The sequence below is a fragment of the Patiria miniata genome, unplaced genomic scaffold (genome assembly GCF_015706575.1).
Source record: "Patiria miniata isolate m_02_andy unplaced genomic scaffold, ASM1570657v1 HiC_scaffold_21, whole genome shotgun sequence".
Lineage (NCBI taxonomy): Eukaryota > Metazoa > Echinodermata > Asteroidea > Valvatida > Asterinidae > Patiria > Patiria miniata.
The window spans coordinates 226,601-240,113 of record NW_024037060.1 but is presented as its reverse complement, the minus strand read 5'-3'; the positions used below and the strand labels follow the sequence as shown (position 1 = coordinate 240,113).

At 40.3% G+C, this 13,513-nt stretch overlaps 1 protein-coding gene across 4 annotated transcripts in view; it reads right to left on the bottom strand.

Annotated features, from left to right (window-relative positions):
* Positions 1 to 1,267: 1,267 nt before the first annotated feature.
* Positions 1,268 to 13,513, bottom strand: part of LOC119729887 (mothers against decapentaplegic homolog 4-like) — a 29,295-nt gene continuing 17,049 nt past the window's right edge. The window contains exons 5-13 of one of the 4 annotated variants that reach the window (XM_038202677.1): positions 11,777 to 11,995; positions 9,440 to 9,577; positions 8,347 to 8,721; positions 7,949 to 8,107; positions 7,446 to 7,644; positions 5,976 to 6,144; positions 5,580 to 5,718; positions 2,144 to 4,491; positions 1,268 to 2,058 (exon numbers count right to left, since the gene is read on the bottom strand). In XM_038202677.1, the coding sequence (XP_038058605.1) occupies positions 4,280 to 4,491; positions 5,580 to 5,718; positions 5,976 to 6,144; positions 7,446 to 7,644; positions 7,949 to 8,107; positions 8,347 to 8,721; positions 9,440 to 9,577; positions 11,777 to 11,995 (1,610 nt within the window). In that variant the 3' untranslated portion in view covers positions 1,268 to 2,058; positions 2,144 to 4,279. The remainder of the gene's footprint in view (positions 2,059 to 2,143; positions 4,492 to 5,579; positions 5,719 to 5,975; positions 6,145 to 7,445; positions 7,645 to 7,948; positions 8,108 to 8,346; positions 8,722 to 9,439; positions 9,578 to 11,776; positions 11,996 to 13,513) is intronic. The other 3 variants (XM_038202678.1, XM_038202679.1, XM_038202680.1) reach the window with 3 other exon arrangements.

Below are 13,513 nucleotides of genomic sequence, written 5' to 3'. Positions count from 1 at the left end.
AAATACGGCAAATTTTTGATTTCTCACTTGATATGGTTAGAGATGTTGTTGGAATACAAAGGTCATTACAAAATAACACACAGTTCCAGTTTTGTGAAGAGCCCAGTGGGATAAGTAAGAAAAGAAAATCACATGAAAAGCTGTCCAAATTTGCAGGGTAATACAATGTGCGAAATGATATACACGCATGAATGCAATATGCATTCTGTGCTTCAGGCATTGATCAATAGTATCTTAAATAAAGAACTGTAGCTTAAATCGAGACAAGAACAAAGCAATCTCTTTACAAAGCCAAATCAAAAGCAAAAACTTCAATTTTCACCCCTTTTTATAAACTTATAGTCAGCTGTTGTGATTATTTTTGATATGTAAAATAACAGATGTGAAAAATTGCCATCAACAAAATAGGACACATCTTACAAAGTCAAAGGAAGAGAACTTAAGCATGCAGATTTGCAAAAGAACCACCTACAGTAAATAATCCTAGTTTTGATCATACCATATTCCTCATCACTAACATGGTGTACTTTAACCCGCTTGAGATTTGTGATTTCTGCCATGCCACTTTAAGAAACACTGAAAGTAACTCAAACAAAAGGAAATTTAAGGCAACCACTCGCAGCGGTGTAGCCAGGGTTCTCACCATGCTGGGGGGGGGGGGGGGGAATGTTACAGTGGGGGTGGGTCCAATTCCTGTTAAACCTGTTAACTTACAATGTCCGGGGGGGGGGGGGGGGAGGTTCATCCCCATGCCTCCTTTTTGTAACTAAATACATGTAATATGATTGGTAATACAAAAATGAACATTTTGCTTTAAACCCTAACCCTTGTACTGACCGAACCACCATGCTTATTACACCTCACACCGTCCAAGCATGCTATGGCATTATGGATAAATATCAAGTAATACAGTGTAATACATGTGAAACAGGTGCTATTAGTTATCTGCAGTACAATGGCAACAATTTGGGTCATCCGACTCTACGAATGTAGACGTTGCCTAGTGGTATTAATTTTGCATGAGGTGACACAGAAGTGGCAGTTTGTGCATTGTTTGTTGGACATACCCGGTACTCACTTCAACTCTTTAATTCTTAATGTAATTAGCTTAAAGCCATATAGGGTCATTTGCTTTTCATGCATGTTGTTTGTTTCCAATAATACCACTAATCATCAAAAGAAAAATGTTCAAAACCTAATAAGTTGAATTTTCAGCTTAGTGGATATTACACTTCTCGTGAAAACAGTAAAAAAATCATGCACAACCTTTTGATCGAATAACACTATTTGGACAACAGCACTTTTTATTCCCAAAATCAGTCAACTAACTGATTGTTGGAAATCAGCGGCATTCTTGATTTCACAGGGTATTTAGTTCCAGTATATCTTTAATCCAAGCACACTTTTTGATACTAATTTGGTAGGTCACTTTTTGAGATAAAAACAATTGATCCCATATGTCTTTAATAGACTGAATTTAAACAATGCACAAATATCGTCAGCTCTCTGATGGGTGACATACACGTATCAAGTTGATACATCAGCTTGCCGTCTGTGACCAGTTCAGTTGGAATGTTTGTTAACGAGGATTCTGAATGCATTTGTACATGTACATGTATATTAGTGGTACCAGGATTACAAAATCAAGGGCATATGATTGACATTATTAGGAAAAAATAATGAAAATTTGACAAGTTATTGGGAAAACACTAAGGGGAGGGGGGGGGGTGTGCATAGTACAAATGTATCACAAATCTAATACAAGACACAAATTCACAAAACGTGATGAGACATTACCTACCCCCAGACCTGAGCTTTAGTAAAGTCAATAACAATTCCATCACAAGTAAATCACAAGTCGTGGCAATACACAAGTCTTTTCAAAACTCCAGTCACAGGTAACAGAGGATAAACAATGATATAGGAATGCCGTTGTCAGGTTGCTTTTTCAACAGCTTTTGTGACTGGACAACTTGTGATTGTCTTGTGATAACCTGTGACTGACTTGTGATTGTCTTGTGATAAACTGTGACTGACTTGTGATTGCCTTGTGATGAGCTGTGATTGTCTTGTGATGACTTGTGATTGTCTTGTGATAACCTGTGACTGACTTGTGATTGTCTTGTGATAACCTGTGACTGACTTGTGATTGCCTTGTGATGACTGCTAAGGACCTGTTATGCACTCCACAACAGCACTGCTCCAGAATTACATCTGTACACACATACTGTAGTTAATCTACAAATTTGGACATGTTTGTGCAATGATCTGGTTGGACACATATACCTCCACTATGACAGCGATCTGTTTTTCTGCATCGAAAAGGTTCTATAAAAAAAAGGTTGAACTGTTTTCTTTTAACATCGTAAAACCAACATCTCTACAATTCTTTTTATACACGTCATAGAAATCACAACTAAACATTTCTCATTTTTTTTCTTACAAAAAATTCCTCTGCACGACTGAGTCTATCTCGTCTTGGAAGAACAGTAGCATACATATTACATAAAGTACAAAAAAAAGTTACAAATACGACACGTTTCTTATTTAATTTTTTATATAATTTTCAATCCTTCCCATTTCAACTTTAAGCTGTTTGATGCCTTTGTATTATAGTGTTAAAAAAATACAAAAACACATTTCTGGCACCTTTTCTGAATCTCCAACACTAGCCATTTATACACATCTTTAATTGCCTGGTTGTTAATGATCTTTCTCATATCTTTAAGACGTCTTGATGGAAAATAACAGCCACATAAGAGCAAGATATTTTCCTCTCTTTTGCACACTGGTACATCAACCTACATTCAGTACCTGAGAAATTCTTCTGAAATCAGATTTTTTTTCTGCGATCTTTAAAAAAAAAACCACCCAAATTCACTGTAAAGCCTACACAGTCCTCCACGTTTGCAGCCTTTGTCTTGAATCAACCTCCCGTTTTGGCTCTGAGACACGAGACAAAAACACACCCGCTTGGCAACTTTGATTAAGTTTGCAAGAAGGATGTATGCGAGACAGAGCTCACATGTTGAAGACAATATTTGATGCCCTGCTTTCAGATAATGGAATTAAGTTATAAATGTAAGCTCAAAGTGTAATATCGGTTAGGATTCGTTTCCAAACGGTCTGCAAAGGAACTCTTGAGGAAGAAATTCATAAGATTCCATTATGAACTTCATAGCTACCATACATGTACATACGTGTACCTTATGCCAAGGCTAAGAAGTTCATTCCAACATTAGTTATACTCATTTCAAGAAAACAAAAGCTGTTTCTAAAAGTGAAGAACATAATAAAATCCCAATTTGTCTCATCTTACAAACGATAAAGTTTTCATAGTGGGAATTTTTGCAACAACCAGACCCTTATGGTACAGACTATTGGACAAGACAGTATTTGCTTGAAGATGCACAAAGATATCATGTCTGATACTGTGACGTCAAAGTACCACATGACCATCTGGTTTCCCTGTAATCAACCACCACTGCAGTAGGCAAGCGTTTGGTTATCATCCACGTCGTGCATTGTAAACTAGACAGTAGGGCGTATTTTCACGTAAAATAAATGAGAATTCTATCAAATGGCATAATGTTCACTTCCTGTGCTGTGAATAGTTGCCATAATCGGGCCGACCCAGCACTGGGTGTTGGCTCCATGTTTTTCTCACAGTTTCATCCACAGCTTTGAAGGCTTGCCTGCTACAGGTTCCTACTGCGCTCGGCGATTATACGATCTTTGCGTACAAAAATGGTGATGCTGACTTTCCAGTACCTGGATGTAGGCCGAGCCATGAGGAAGCCCAATAGGGAATGCATCTGACCGAGGGCATGTGACAGAAATGAGGCTAAGATGTGCCAAGATAACAGTTACGTCTGAACTGCTGGGCTGCCTTTTGCAGTCCCCAGGTCTCCAGATCCTGTCCTGGCTTTCATCAACTAGATGGGATAGGGAGGGGTTAACAGCATGCAGCATTCACCATCACATCCAAGATAATCTACACATAATCCTGAATGCAGACCAAGCTCGATAGCACAGCATATTGCAGCTTGGTTCTAGACAACTTCTGATGTCCTCTGAACAATGGCAGGGTATGTCCTTCAGCCCACTCATACAGGATCCAACACTGGCAAGGTGACCAGGATTCCCTTCTAACCCAACTGGACGATCCAAAAGACCTCTCCCTTGCAGCACTTTGTACACAATTCAAAAGTTTTGATGAGGAAAATCTCTCTAAGAGTTTATCAGAGATGTCTTGAGACATAGTGCTCTCTTTCTCTCTTTAGTCCATTCCCAGAGGATCCATGAGAGGCATGGTGTGCAGGACCTCATCTAGGAGTTGTAGGGCCCTGTGAAGGTGGATCTCAATCCAGCAAGGTGTTTCCTTGATGCTCTGCCGGGGGTAGTCTGGCCCCCAGCCCTTGACGAAACTCATGCGCAGGATGCAGAGACGCCTCAGATCGTCCACCCCGATGCCCGCTGCGGCGGAGTAGCCTGGCAAGATGAAACCAAATAGGAAGGTTTATAACCCCTTGACAATTAAGTGTGATATTGTGAATGTTGGTTGGATATACCAATGCACTCCAGCTGAAGTATATTGGAGGATGCGTTGACTCTGGAGGATGCGTTGTACATTCTAGAGTGCATAAAGATGCTATTAGAGGACTTATTTGCCTAGGGAGCCTACAGACTTGCTACCTTGGTCTTTTTATTGCTAGGGTGTTTTGAATTTAAAACTTGGTACCTGAGCAGAAATTGAATGGCAGTGCAATCACTTTGGGCAAATAATGAAGTAAATTGCAAGGTGGGTAGAGTGACGGTTCCAATTGCTTTACTTAGCAAATTCGTTTTTTCTTTCTCTTGATACACATTCATTTTATACATGTATGTTTTATTCAAACCCCAAAACCCTCCTCTTATCTTTTTGGGCGTCTGTGACTCTCTCAAAATGGTTTGAATTTTGGGCATAAACAGATCCACCTTGAAAACTAGGGAGCAGTTAACTGACCAGCATAGAAACCAGCCTGGGAAAAAGCTTGTTATTAGCAAGTTAGCTAGCTGCATCCTCATTATATTTGACCACAGTTCTACTAATGTCACAGCTCAACAGTTTCTTAACAGACCCTTCATAAATAATGAATAGTGAAAACCGCATGCTGGTACCATCTTTAGTTCAAAAATGATGGAAGTCGGAACACCAAGAGATGTAATGAAGTGATGTGATGAAGTGGCCCTATTTTGGCCTGAATCTGCAAATGAAAGTTCCCGTCAAACAAATTATTTAGCTTGATCGCATCACAATTACTGTAATATTTTCAAATTTACAATTTGTACATCTTATTGCATAAATTAAAGCCACACACTCCAAGGAATGCTATACTAATCCTCTGATAAGTAAACAAGCGTCCTCCAAACCACTGCAACTGGAGTCAATCTTAGCCTGGTTTCCCATCTTCCACGTCGAGGCTATTGGCATGTCTATCTCACTGGCAAAAAGCTAACACTAAACACCCAGCGATTAAGATCTCTAAACCCTATCTCAGGACCCTAAACCTTCCTGAATTTAGAGAGACATAACTTACGGACAGCCGGAGCAATGCCACCAACTGACTGAGGGCCAGGTACATGGCCAGCCACTGCAGCTGCCTGGGCAGACGCTGCAGCTCTTGCTGTGGCTGCTTGGGTTCTCATCTGGGCATGGCACTGGCGCAGATCAAACACCTGTACAAAGGGTGCAAAGGTCAATAGAGGTCAAGGGTCACGTATTACAGTTCAAAGTGCGACAAATTGAATCCCTATTTTTTTAAGAGTTAGGGAGAAGTTCCTAAAGTACGAAATTGAGCATAACCACACATTGTGTTTTATGTCCTTATGGGATGACTATTGTAGGGAGTAGGCGTACGCTGGCCAAGGCAAGCTATGTATGCGTTTTGAGGTGTTCCATTTTGATCCTCATTAACTTTATTAACTCTACATACCTTGATGTAAGCGCTGGGATATATCTTGTGCACAGCATCCCCCGGCGCTCTGCCTGCTTCCCTGTCAAGGTAATAACTCTGGACAAAGACTGCATGCTCGCTCAGACATCGCACCCACACATCCCCCTCACCCTTCAGGTCAAGTTGGACACCTTTACCAATGTGCAGCCTTAAGGACCAAGATATAAAGATCAACGATAATAAGAACCATGATTAGTGCTTAGCCCTTTTTTATTGTTTTGTTCAAAAGGACAGCATGCTGGACGCGGAAGGAATAATTTCATAAGAAGTTTAAGTGTCATTTCTATCTTTCAAATTAAAGTCTTGAACAATAATTTCCTCGGTTACTTTTGGGATTGATACAAACAATCTACTCTACCTTTAAGTTTGAGTTGTGGTGACATCATGTGACAGTCATGTGACAGTGTAATGCCTTAGTCACCACCAGTTCTCAGAAGCACATGAACTCACAAAATGTACACGTTTCTTTATTTCACCATGCAATCTTTTATGTTTATCAATCAAATGTTTCTTCATATTTTCACAATTTGTTCCAGTTGACTATTTCAGATTTCAAATTCCACTGAAATATAAACATCTGATGAGGGTTATTTCTGATCTCTTTTGAGGACTTTTTGTTTTCCCCTGCTCTTATCAAGTTTAGAAAAATAAAAAACATAGCTTGCTCTCCTAAACACTGCTATCCACTTCTTTGTTTTGAAAGCCAATGTGGTCTTATCTTGATGAAATGGCTCAAGTTATCAGTGGACTCTCAACTGCAAGGCTATGGGAACATTCCTCCTTTTGGTTTTACACTGGTAACTTAATTCTTGTGGTAGACAAAACAACCTTTGTTGTGTTTTGCAAATCTCTTTCAAGCTACGTGCTTTAATTATGTGCTTTTTAGGCCAAAAACTTCTTTGTTCCTGTATACAGAGCAAGGTATTTGACAATGTCACTCTTACCTTGGCATCTTTATATGTAGTTTGAAATTTGCCATTCTAGTATCACTAACAACGACTATTTATTTGTTGTGAAGGTTGTTTGCTATTCGTAACAACTCTTGCAGGACAACTGCATTAAGGAGGGCCCTAAAAATTTAAAATCATAGATTTCAGATTTACAAATGTAACAGGGACAGAACAAAGTGGACCAAGATTTATAGAATGACCCAGATGAATATTTATCGTTCTTGCAAAATTGTCAAATATTTAAACACAAGCATGAAGTGTTTACTTTTTCTGTTGAACCTGCAAAGGGATAGCATCATTCACACTCAATTACCTGATAGGCAAACATTGGCAGATACAAAACCATTTTACATAAAAGGAAATTTTATCCAGATGTAGTGAACATGAACGTTTGTACGGACAACAATTCTGACCACTGTCAGACAGAGAGAAGGTAAAATGATTTCTATGTAGGTTCATCCCACGGTCACTTGGACATTTGGATGATCATTCTACTGACCGTGATCTTTCGCTGGATTCCGTCCGGTGGACGTTGGACAGCTGGCCCAAGCAGAACCGGTCTACGCCGGAGGGGTCAACGTAACCATCGATGGTAACTGATGGATAGCGTGGGGGAGCGGAGGAGTAGGGTACCTTGAAGATTTCCCCGACCTGGGTGTCCAACTCAAAGTAGGCAATGGAGCACCAGTATTCTGGAGCTGAGGGCAAGATTAAACAAACAAAACAAAAAAGTGTTGTCACTTGTGGGAGTTAAAAACATAATTCTTTTTTCATAGCCACAAACAAATAACAGGAATAATCATCATAAGGGCAATTCCACAGTAACATGCGTTACAATTAATAACATTCTTCCATCAATGCTGTGCTGTTAATCTATACAGTCAAAGCATTGAGGGTGGATTTTTTCTCACGGAAGATGCCTTGAAGTCGAGTGATTTATTTAAAATGCAGTGATATCTCAGTGGTACTTAGAATGTTCTCAATGTTCATTCTTGGACCTACCTGGCTGAGTTGAGAGTGGGGCATTGAGCGGGATTTCTCCTTGCATCTGATTGGTCTGCTGCCAGTACGGATTCGTTGGATTGGCTGCTTGGGACGTGCCCCCCGGCATGCCAGGATTGTAGGACATTGTGTTGTTCCCCGTCCAGATTGTAGTACTTGCTGCGAATGCAAATTCAGAACATTTTGGAAATTTACAAAAATTGAGACAATGAAATTTGTGGTTTAAGTCACCGATGTGGTGTGTTTGTTGTGTTTTACAACAAGACAAATTTGGTTGTGGAAGGGACAAATTATTTTGAGGAGCTGATTTTTTTACATAAGTGAAACCTTTTGTCACACACCCTTCAAGTTTTTAAGCCTTGAGATAGACTGTACTGAATTGTTCTTAATCCACTTACTTCTGGCCATCTGCTGGTTAGAGGTGGACCTAGTTGGGGATGTCGGTCCAGCAGGTCCAGGGCCTGTTGAGGGACCAGGTTGTCCCGATGGGCCAGGAACCCCCGCAGAACCTGCTGAACTCCCAGCAACTTGCGACGGCTGGGGTGCTTGCGGCGGCGGTGGGCCCTGGGATGAGGGACCCTGGGAAGGGGCCGGTGGACCCTGGGCTTGCTGGGAGGCGGGCTGGGCCTGAACTGAGGGGGATTGGATGGAGGGTGGGGCCGAGCTGGGGGACTGGACGCTGGGAAGGGGCGGGTAGGAAGTGCTGGGGGACTGGGGCATGGGAGGCATCTGAGAAGCCATGGGGTGTTGTCCCATCTGGGGCATTGAAGAGCCTGGAAATGAGGAACAGAAAAACTGATCTTTCAAGGATTCCAGCTTTCATCAAACTCAGCAAGCATCCACAATGAAATGAACCCTGAGATGACATTAATAGCAAGAAGCAGCTGGAAAGAAAATGTCCGAAATGGCTGCACATTCCCATCTTTTCTTTTTTTAACAGGTAAAACCGATCACACAGTTCAGGTTAAGATCTTGTCAAAAAACTATCAACTTTAAATTTTGTAGAAAACTTCCCCCTGAAAATATGTAGAAGGAATTTGCCTCTTTGTATGTGTACAATTCTCGTTGAATACAACATAGTGAAGTGAGAGCACTTGAAAATTACATATACTCAAAAACAACTGAACTGATGTGAATTTGCAGCTGAAGCTGTTAGTTTTCTTAAATAGCTACTCTACAACAAAATGTGTTAATATAAATTGCTGAACGTGTTGAAGCCATAAAATCAAAGCAATGTTTGTGAAGACAGAAAGAACGTTCTTGGAGGAGAAGCATAAGCTGCAGGAATAATGATTCTGCTCCCCCCCCCCCCAAAAAAGTTTCAGTTGAAGTGGCAAGATCTGCATGAGACTAATACTAAAACTGCAAATGAGTGCCTGCATGTATTGCGATTAGGGACACAATAAAATGGAGCTTGAGGCTAATTGAGCAGAAAACTAGCGGTGCCATGACATTGGTTCCTGGACTGGACTGGGAGGTCAATCTATGTACCTATCTGTGCGGGATCCTGTGGCATGACTGCAGTACTGGTGATGATAGGATGGTTAGGCTGTGATGTATGTTGTTGGTCTGGTATGGTGCTCACCATGAGAGGTTGTGACAAAGGCACAGGCAGGCTAGTGCTAATGGCTGAAACGCAAGGCACACAAATCCAATGCAATCTTTTCAGGATCAAATATTTTGTCCATTTTTTTTCTTCCACTTTCAGGATCTTAATGATTGGAATTTTATCAACACCAACTACCCTGGAACTGTTCAGAAAGCAAAAAGGAATTGAAGTAAACATGAGTAATGGAAGATTGAAGCTTAAAAAGCTTTACCAATTTTTCAGAAAATTCTTGTGTGTTAAAAGCTGACACAAGAATTTTCTGAAAAATTGGTAAATCTACAAATGATTAACAAAGAAGCATTGTGTTAGCGCCGGTAGAATGCTCCAAAAGTATCCAACTATACAAATTTAAATGTCTATTTACAGCAAAGTAAAAGAAAATGTTAAATCCTTGTCTTCAAATGAGGGGTTTTTTGGGGGGGGGGGGTAGTATTTAGTTTCTTAAGCCAATTTTGCAAACAAATGGACTATTTTAAAGTAAAAATTACTTGTGTTTTCATGGACCTTTTCTGTACTATTTTTTTTATAATCAATGAAGAATGATTAGTACAAAAAAAATCTCGGGAAAAACAAGGCTTTTTCTAATTCCTTCTTTTTCTTTTGTTATTGTGAGAGATAGACGATAAACAAGCTGTTTGACCCACATTTTTTGAGGTCACAACTGTCAGGCACAGGGTGTGTTTTTCGCAGGGAGAGTGAGATCCACCCATCCTCCGGAGAGAGCAACCTACCGGGGTATTTGTCTCTTCACTTCCTGGAGGAAGTCTGTTAATGTCAGAGGGAAGTCCACTAATGAAGAACAAATGGGAGCTGCACTTGGCACTTTCAAACTGTCAAAGCACTATTTCAATTTCTTTTTCTTTAACTCCTTTAGTGAGGACGGGTAGGGCAAGTTCAGAAGGCTGTTTTCTCAGTCCATTTTTTCGTAAGGTAGAAATAAGCTGGTTCAGTATTGCAACTGCGCATGCGCCCATCAAGTTTGACGATTTTTTTTCCAGTATAAACAAGTTGCCGTATGCGTAAAAAATCATAGCAGGTACCAGCAAAATTAAAGAAGTTGTTTTGTTCTGATGTAAACGCAAAATTTCAAGAAGCTTGGACAGTGAAGTATTTAGGTGTTTTACGTGCACCAACTTTCGTGCGAACGAAAGCTTCCATCGACTTTTTGATTGCAAGAAAAATTGCGGAATACAGTTTGGTTATCACGTCCCCCACAGACATGTGAGCATGTAACCCAAAGTAAAAATCCCAAAGTAAAAATCATTGAAACTTGTTATGCACATGCGCAGTTGGAACACTGATGCTGCTAATTAGATTATTTGTTTTCTTCTTGGCAAATTATTCAAAGGTTTAATCAAACACAAACAAACAAAATCAGCTTATTTTGTGGGGAAACTGGCAGAAATGCTTAAAAATTGAGGCAGCACTGACTGGCCCGATATGAGAGCTACCCTTGCATTGGAAATGCTGAGAGGTGATGAAAATGACGATGATCATGGATTGCATGTTCATGTAAGTGGCAGGACAGAGTTACTCCAAGTAAAAACATAAATTGAACAATGGTTGTGTTGACTGTTGTTGAAACTAGAATACGGACTGTAAGCCGAGGTTGCAAACACAATGGTTGATTTTAAACACACAAATGAAATCATTAAACAACATTTCACCCAATCTTCAATGACTAACAGGTCGACACAGCATGAATTCAAATTTGACCTCTCTAAAGAACGCCCTCTAAGTTCTTTGAAGAGTGCCCTCCATGACCTAAAACTATCATTGTGGTCATGGCTTTGTGGAGAACGCTGCACTCTGCTAAAGATTTTCCAGATTCTAGTTCATGCTATGGGTTCCGTGCACAAGCGCCTCTTCAACGGTTACAAAAGGAGAGTTGGGGGAGACCACTGGGAGGGACACGCAAACACATTGCTGACAGCAATTGACACTCACGCCAAGATGCTCAAATTGATTGTGCATACGGTACTTTTAGCCAATTGCACATAAACCAGTATGCGCATGCGGTGTGTCCCCCACTAGAAAGTGGGCAGAGAGCATCCTCTGTTAGTCTTGCACAGAGTCCATAAACTGAGTATTTGTTTTGATTGGGGGGGGGGGGGAGGAAGGGGGGGGGGGGAGGAAGGGGGGGGGAGGAAGGGGGGGGGGGGAGGGGGGGGGGAGAGGAAGGGATGGGGGAGGGCGGGCGGGCCATTTTGGGGACTTACTGTGGGGTGCAATCATCCTACTGAAGTCGTTCATCTGTGAGGTGGACGGCACAGGTCCACTAAATTGCATTCTCTGGCCCAGGCTGTGTGGCACACGGCCCAGGCCGTTACTCGTGCCAGGCGGGTGGGATATGTTGTGCTCCACCTGTACACACTCGCCGCCAAATTCATCCTTGACGAGTCGGCCCGGAGGACCTGCTGCAACATGACCAAAGAAATCTTCAATCGAGAATTACATGTATAGTGTCGAACAAACATTGTTTGAATTTTTGGAAGTGATGCTGGCTTTGGGGTTTAACAAATTTCACTGTTCAAAGTTTATGTATCTGTAAAATAGGACCAAAAAACATTGAAAATTCAAGAGCTTAAATTGATAAATTATACCATGGCTATGTCAACATTGGTGAATGGAGCAATTTGAATAATAGTACAATGCACAATCATATGACCATTTAAAAATGAAATAAGCATAGAATGTACTCAATCATCTATGAAAAATTAAATTTATAAGATTAGGCTAATAAAATAGATCCAACTGTAGATTCTTTATTTGAAGTATAAAGTTCAATAAAATATCTGTAAACCTTTAACTAATATGTAATTGGCAAGCATTATACATCAAACCTAAATTACATGTATTTGCTTTAACTAAATTTAGTAAATCTAAATTTTACCTTCATAATTAAAAAAAAACCTTCCTTCTCTTGCCAGAAATATCCAAACACCGATTGCACATGGAATATTATTAATTTTAAAGCTACACTCCAAACATGTTCATGAATACTTAAGGAAAATAAAAAGTTAAACTGTGTATTGTACATGTAACTTTGCAGATTTAATTCAATTACATAAATGTAAAATACTCGTGCAATATACTGAGCGGGCAGTCCACAGAAAACAAGCATCACATACATGAAGACCTTTTGCTTTGCAAGTGTCTCAGAGGGTATATTTTGGGTTATTTAAATGTACAATGTTTCCTAATCAACAATGAATGCACAGAAGGATTGCTCGTGCCCATCCCAGCAAAACAAAACCATTGCCTTCTAACGCATACCGGTACCAGTACAGTCTATTGCTACACATGATCTTGAAATGCTTAGCGAATGAATGTCAACAGCAGATGACTGCATATATCTTCACATCCAATCTGCATTTTACCGTACCTTCTGGATCAGTGGATGGTTTGTACTAGTAGAAGTTTATTTGATATGTATGAGTCATGACCAGTCAGAGAGTGGGATAAAGGACTTGAGGGGGAAAAGACAAGAGAATGAAATGAAGAATGCCAAGTACATGACGGCATATTGGCTTGCCCAACCAATCAATAATTCTAGGCTTGTATTCAGCACCATTCGTCACCAAATACTTAATATCAACAAAAGTACGACTGGCTGTTTTGGTACTGCATTGTACTAACTTGTGGGGTATTTTTTTCTAACGAAAGGGCTGTGCTGATACTGAATATTTGAATATTGGATCAGCAACCGAATATCCAAATAGTGGGGTTTTTTTTTTTTGGATTCAAATATTCTAAAAATGTGGGCGGTCTCAAGGAGATGATGAAAAACATCCAAGATGTTATTTGAATCGTATTAAGTCGTGTGGTTTTATTGTCTGTCAACTGCCACATTTGAGAGCTTCCAGGTGGAATAGTAGATCAATTATTTTCTTCAAAATCATTCCGCTACCCGCTCTTATATTAATTTAATAACCTCTTTGTCAATTTGTGCATGC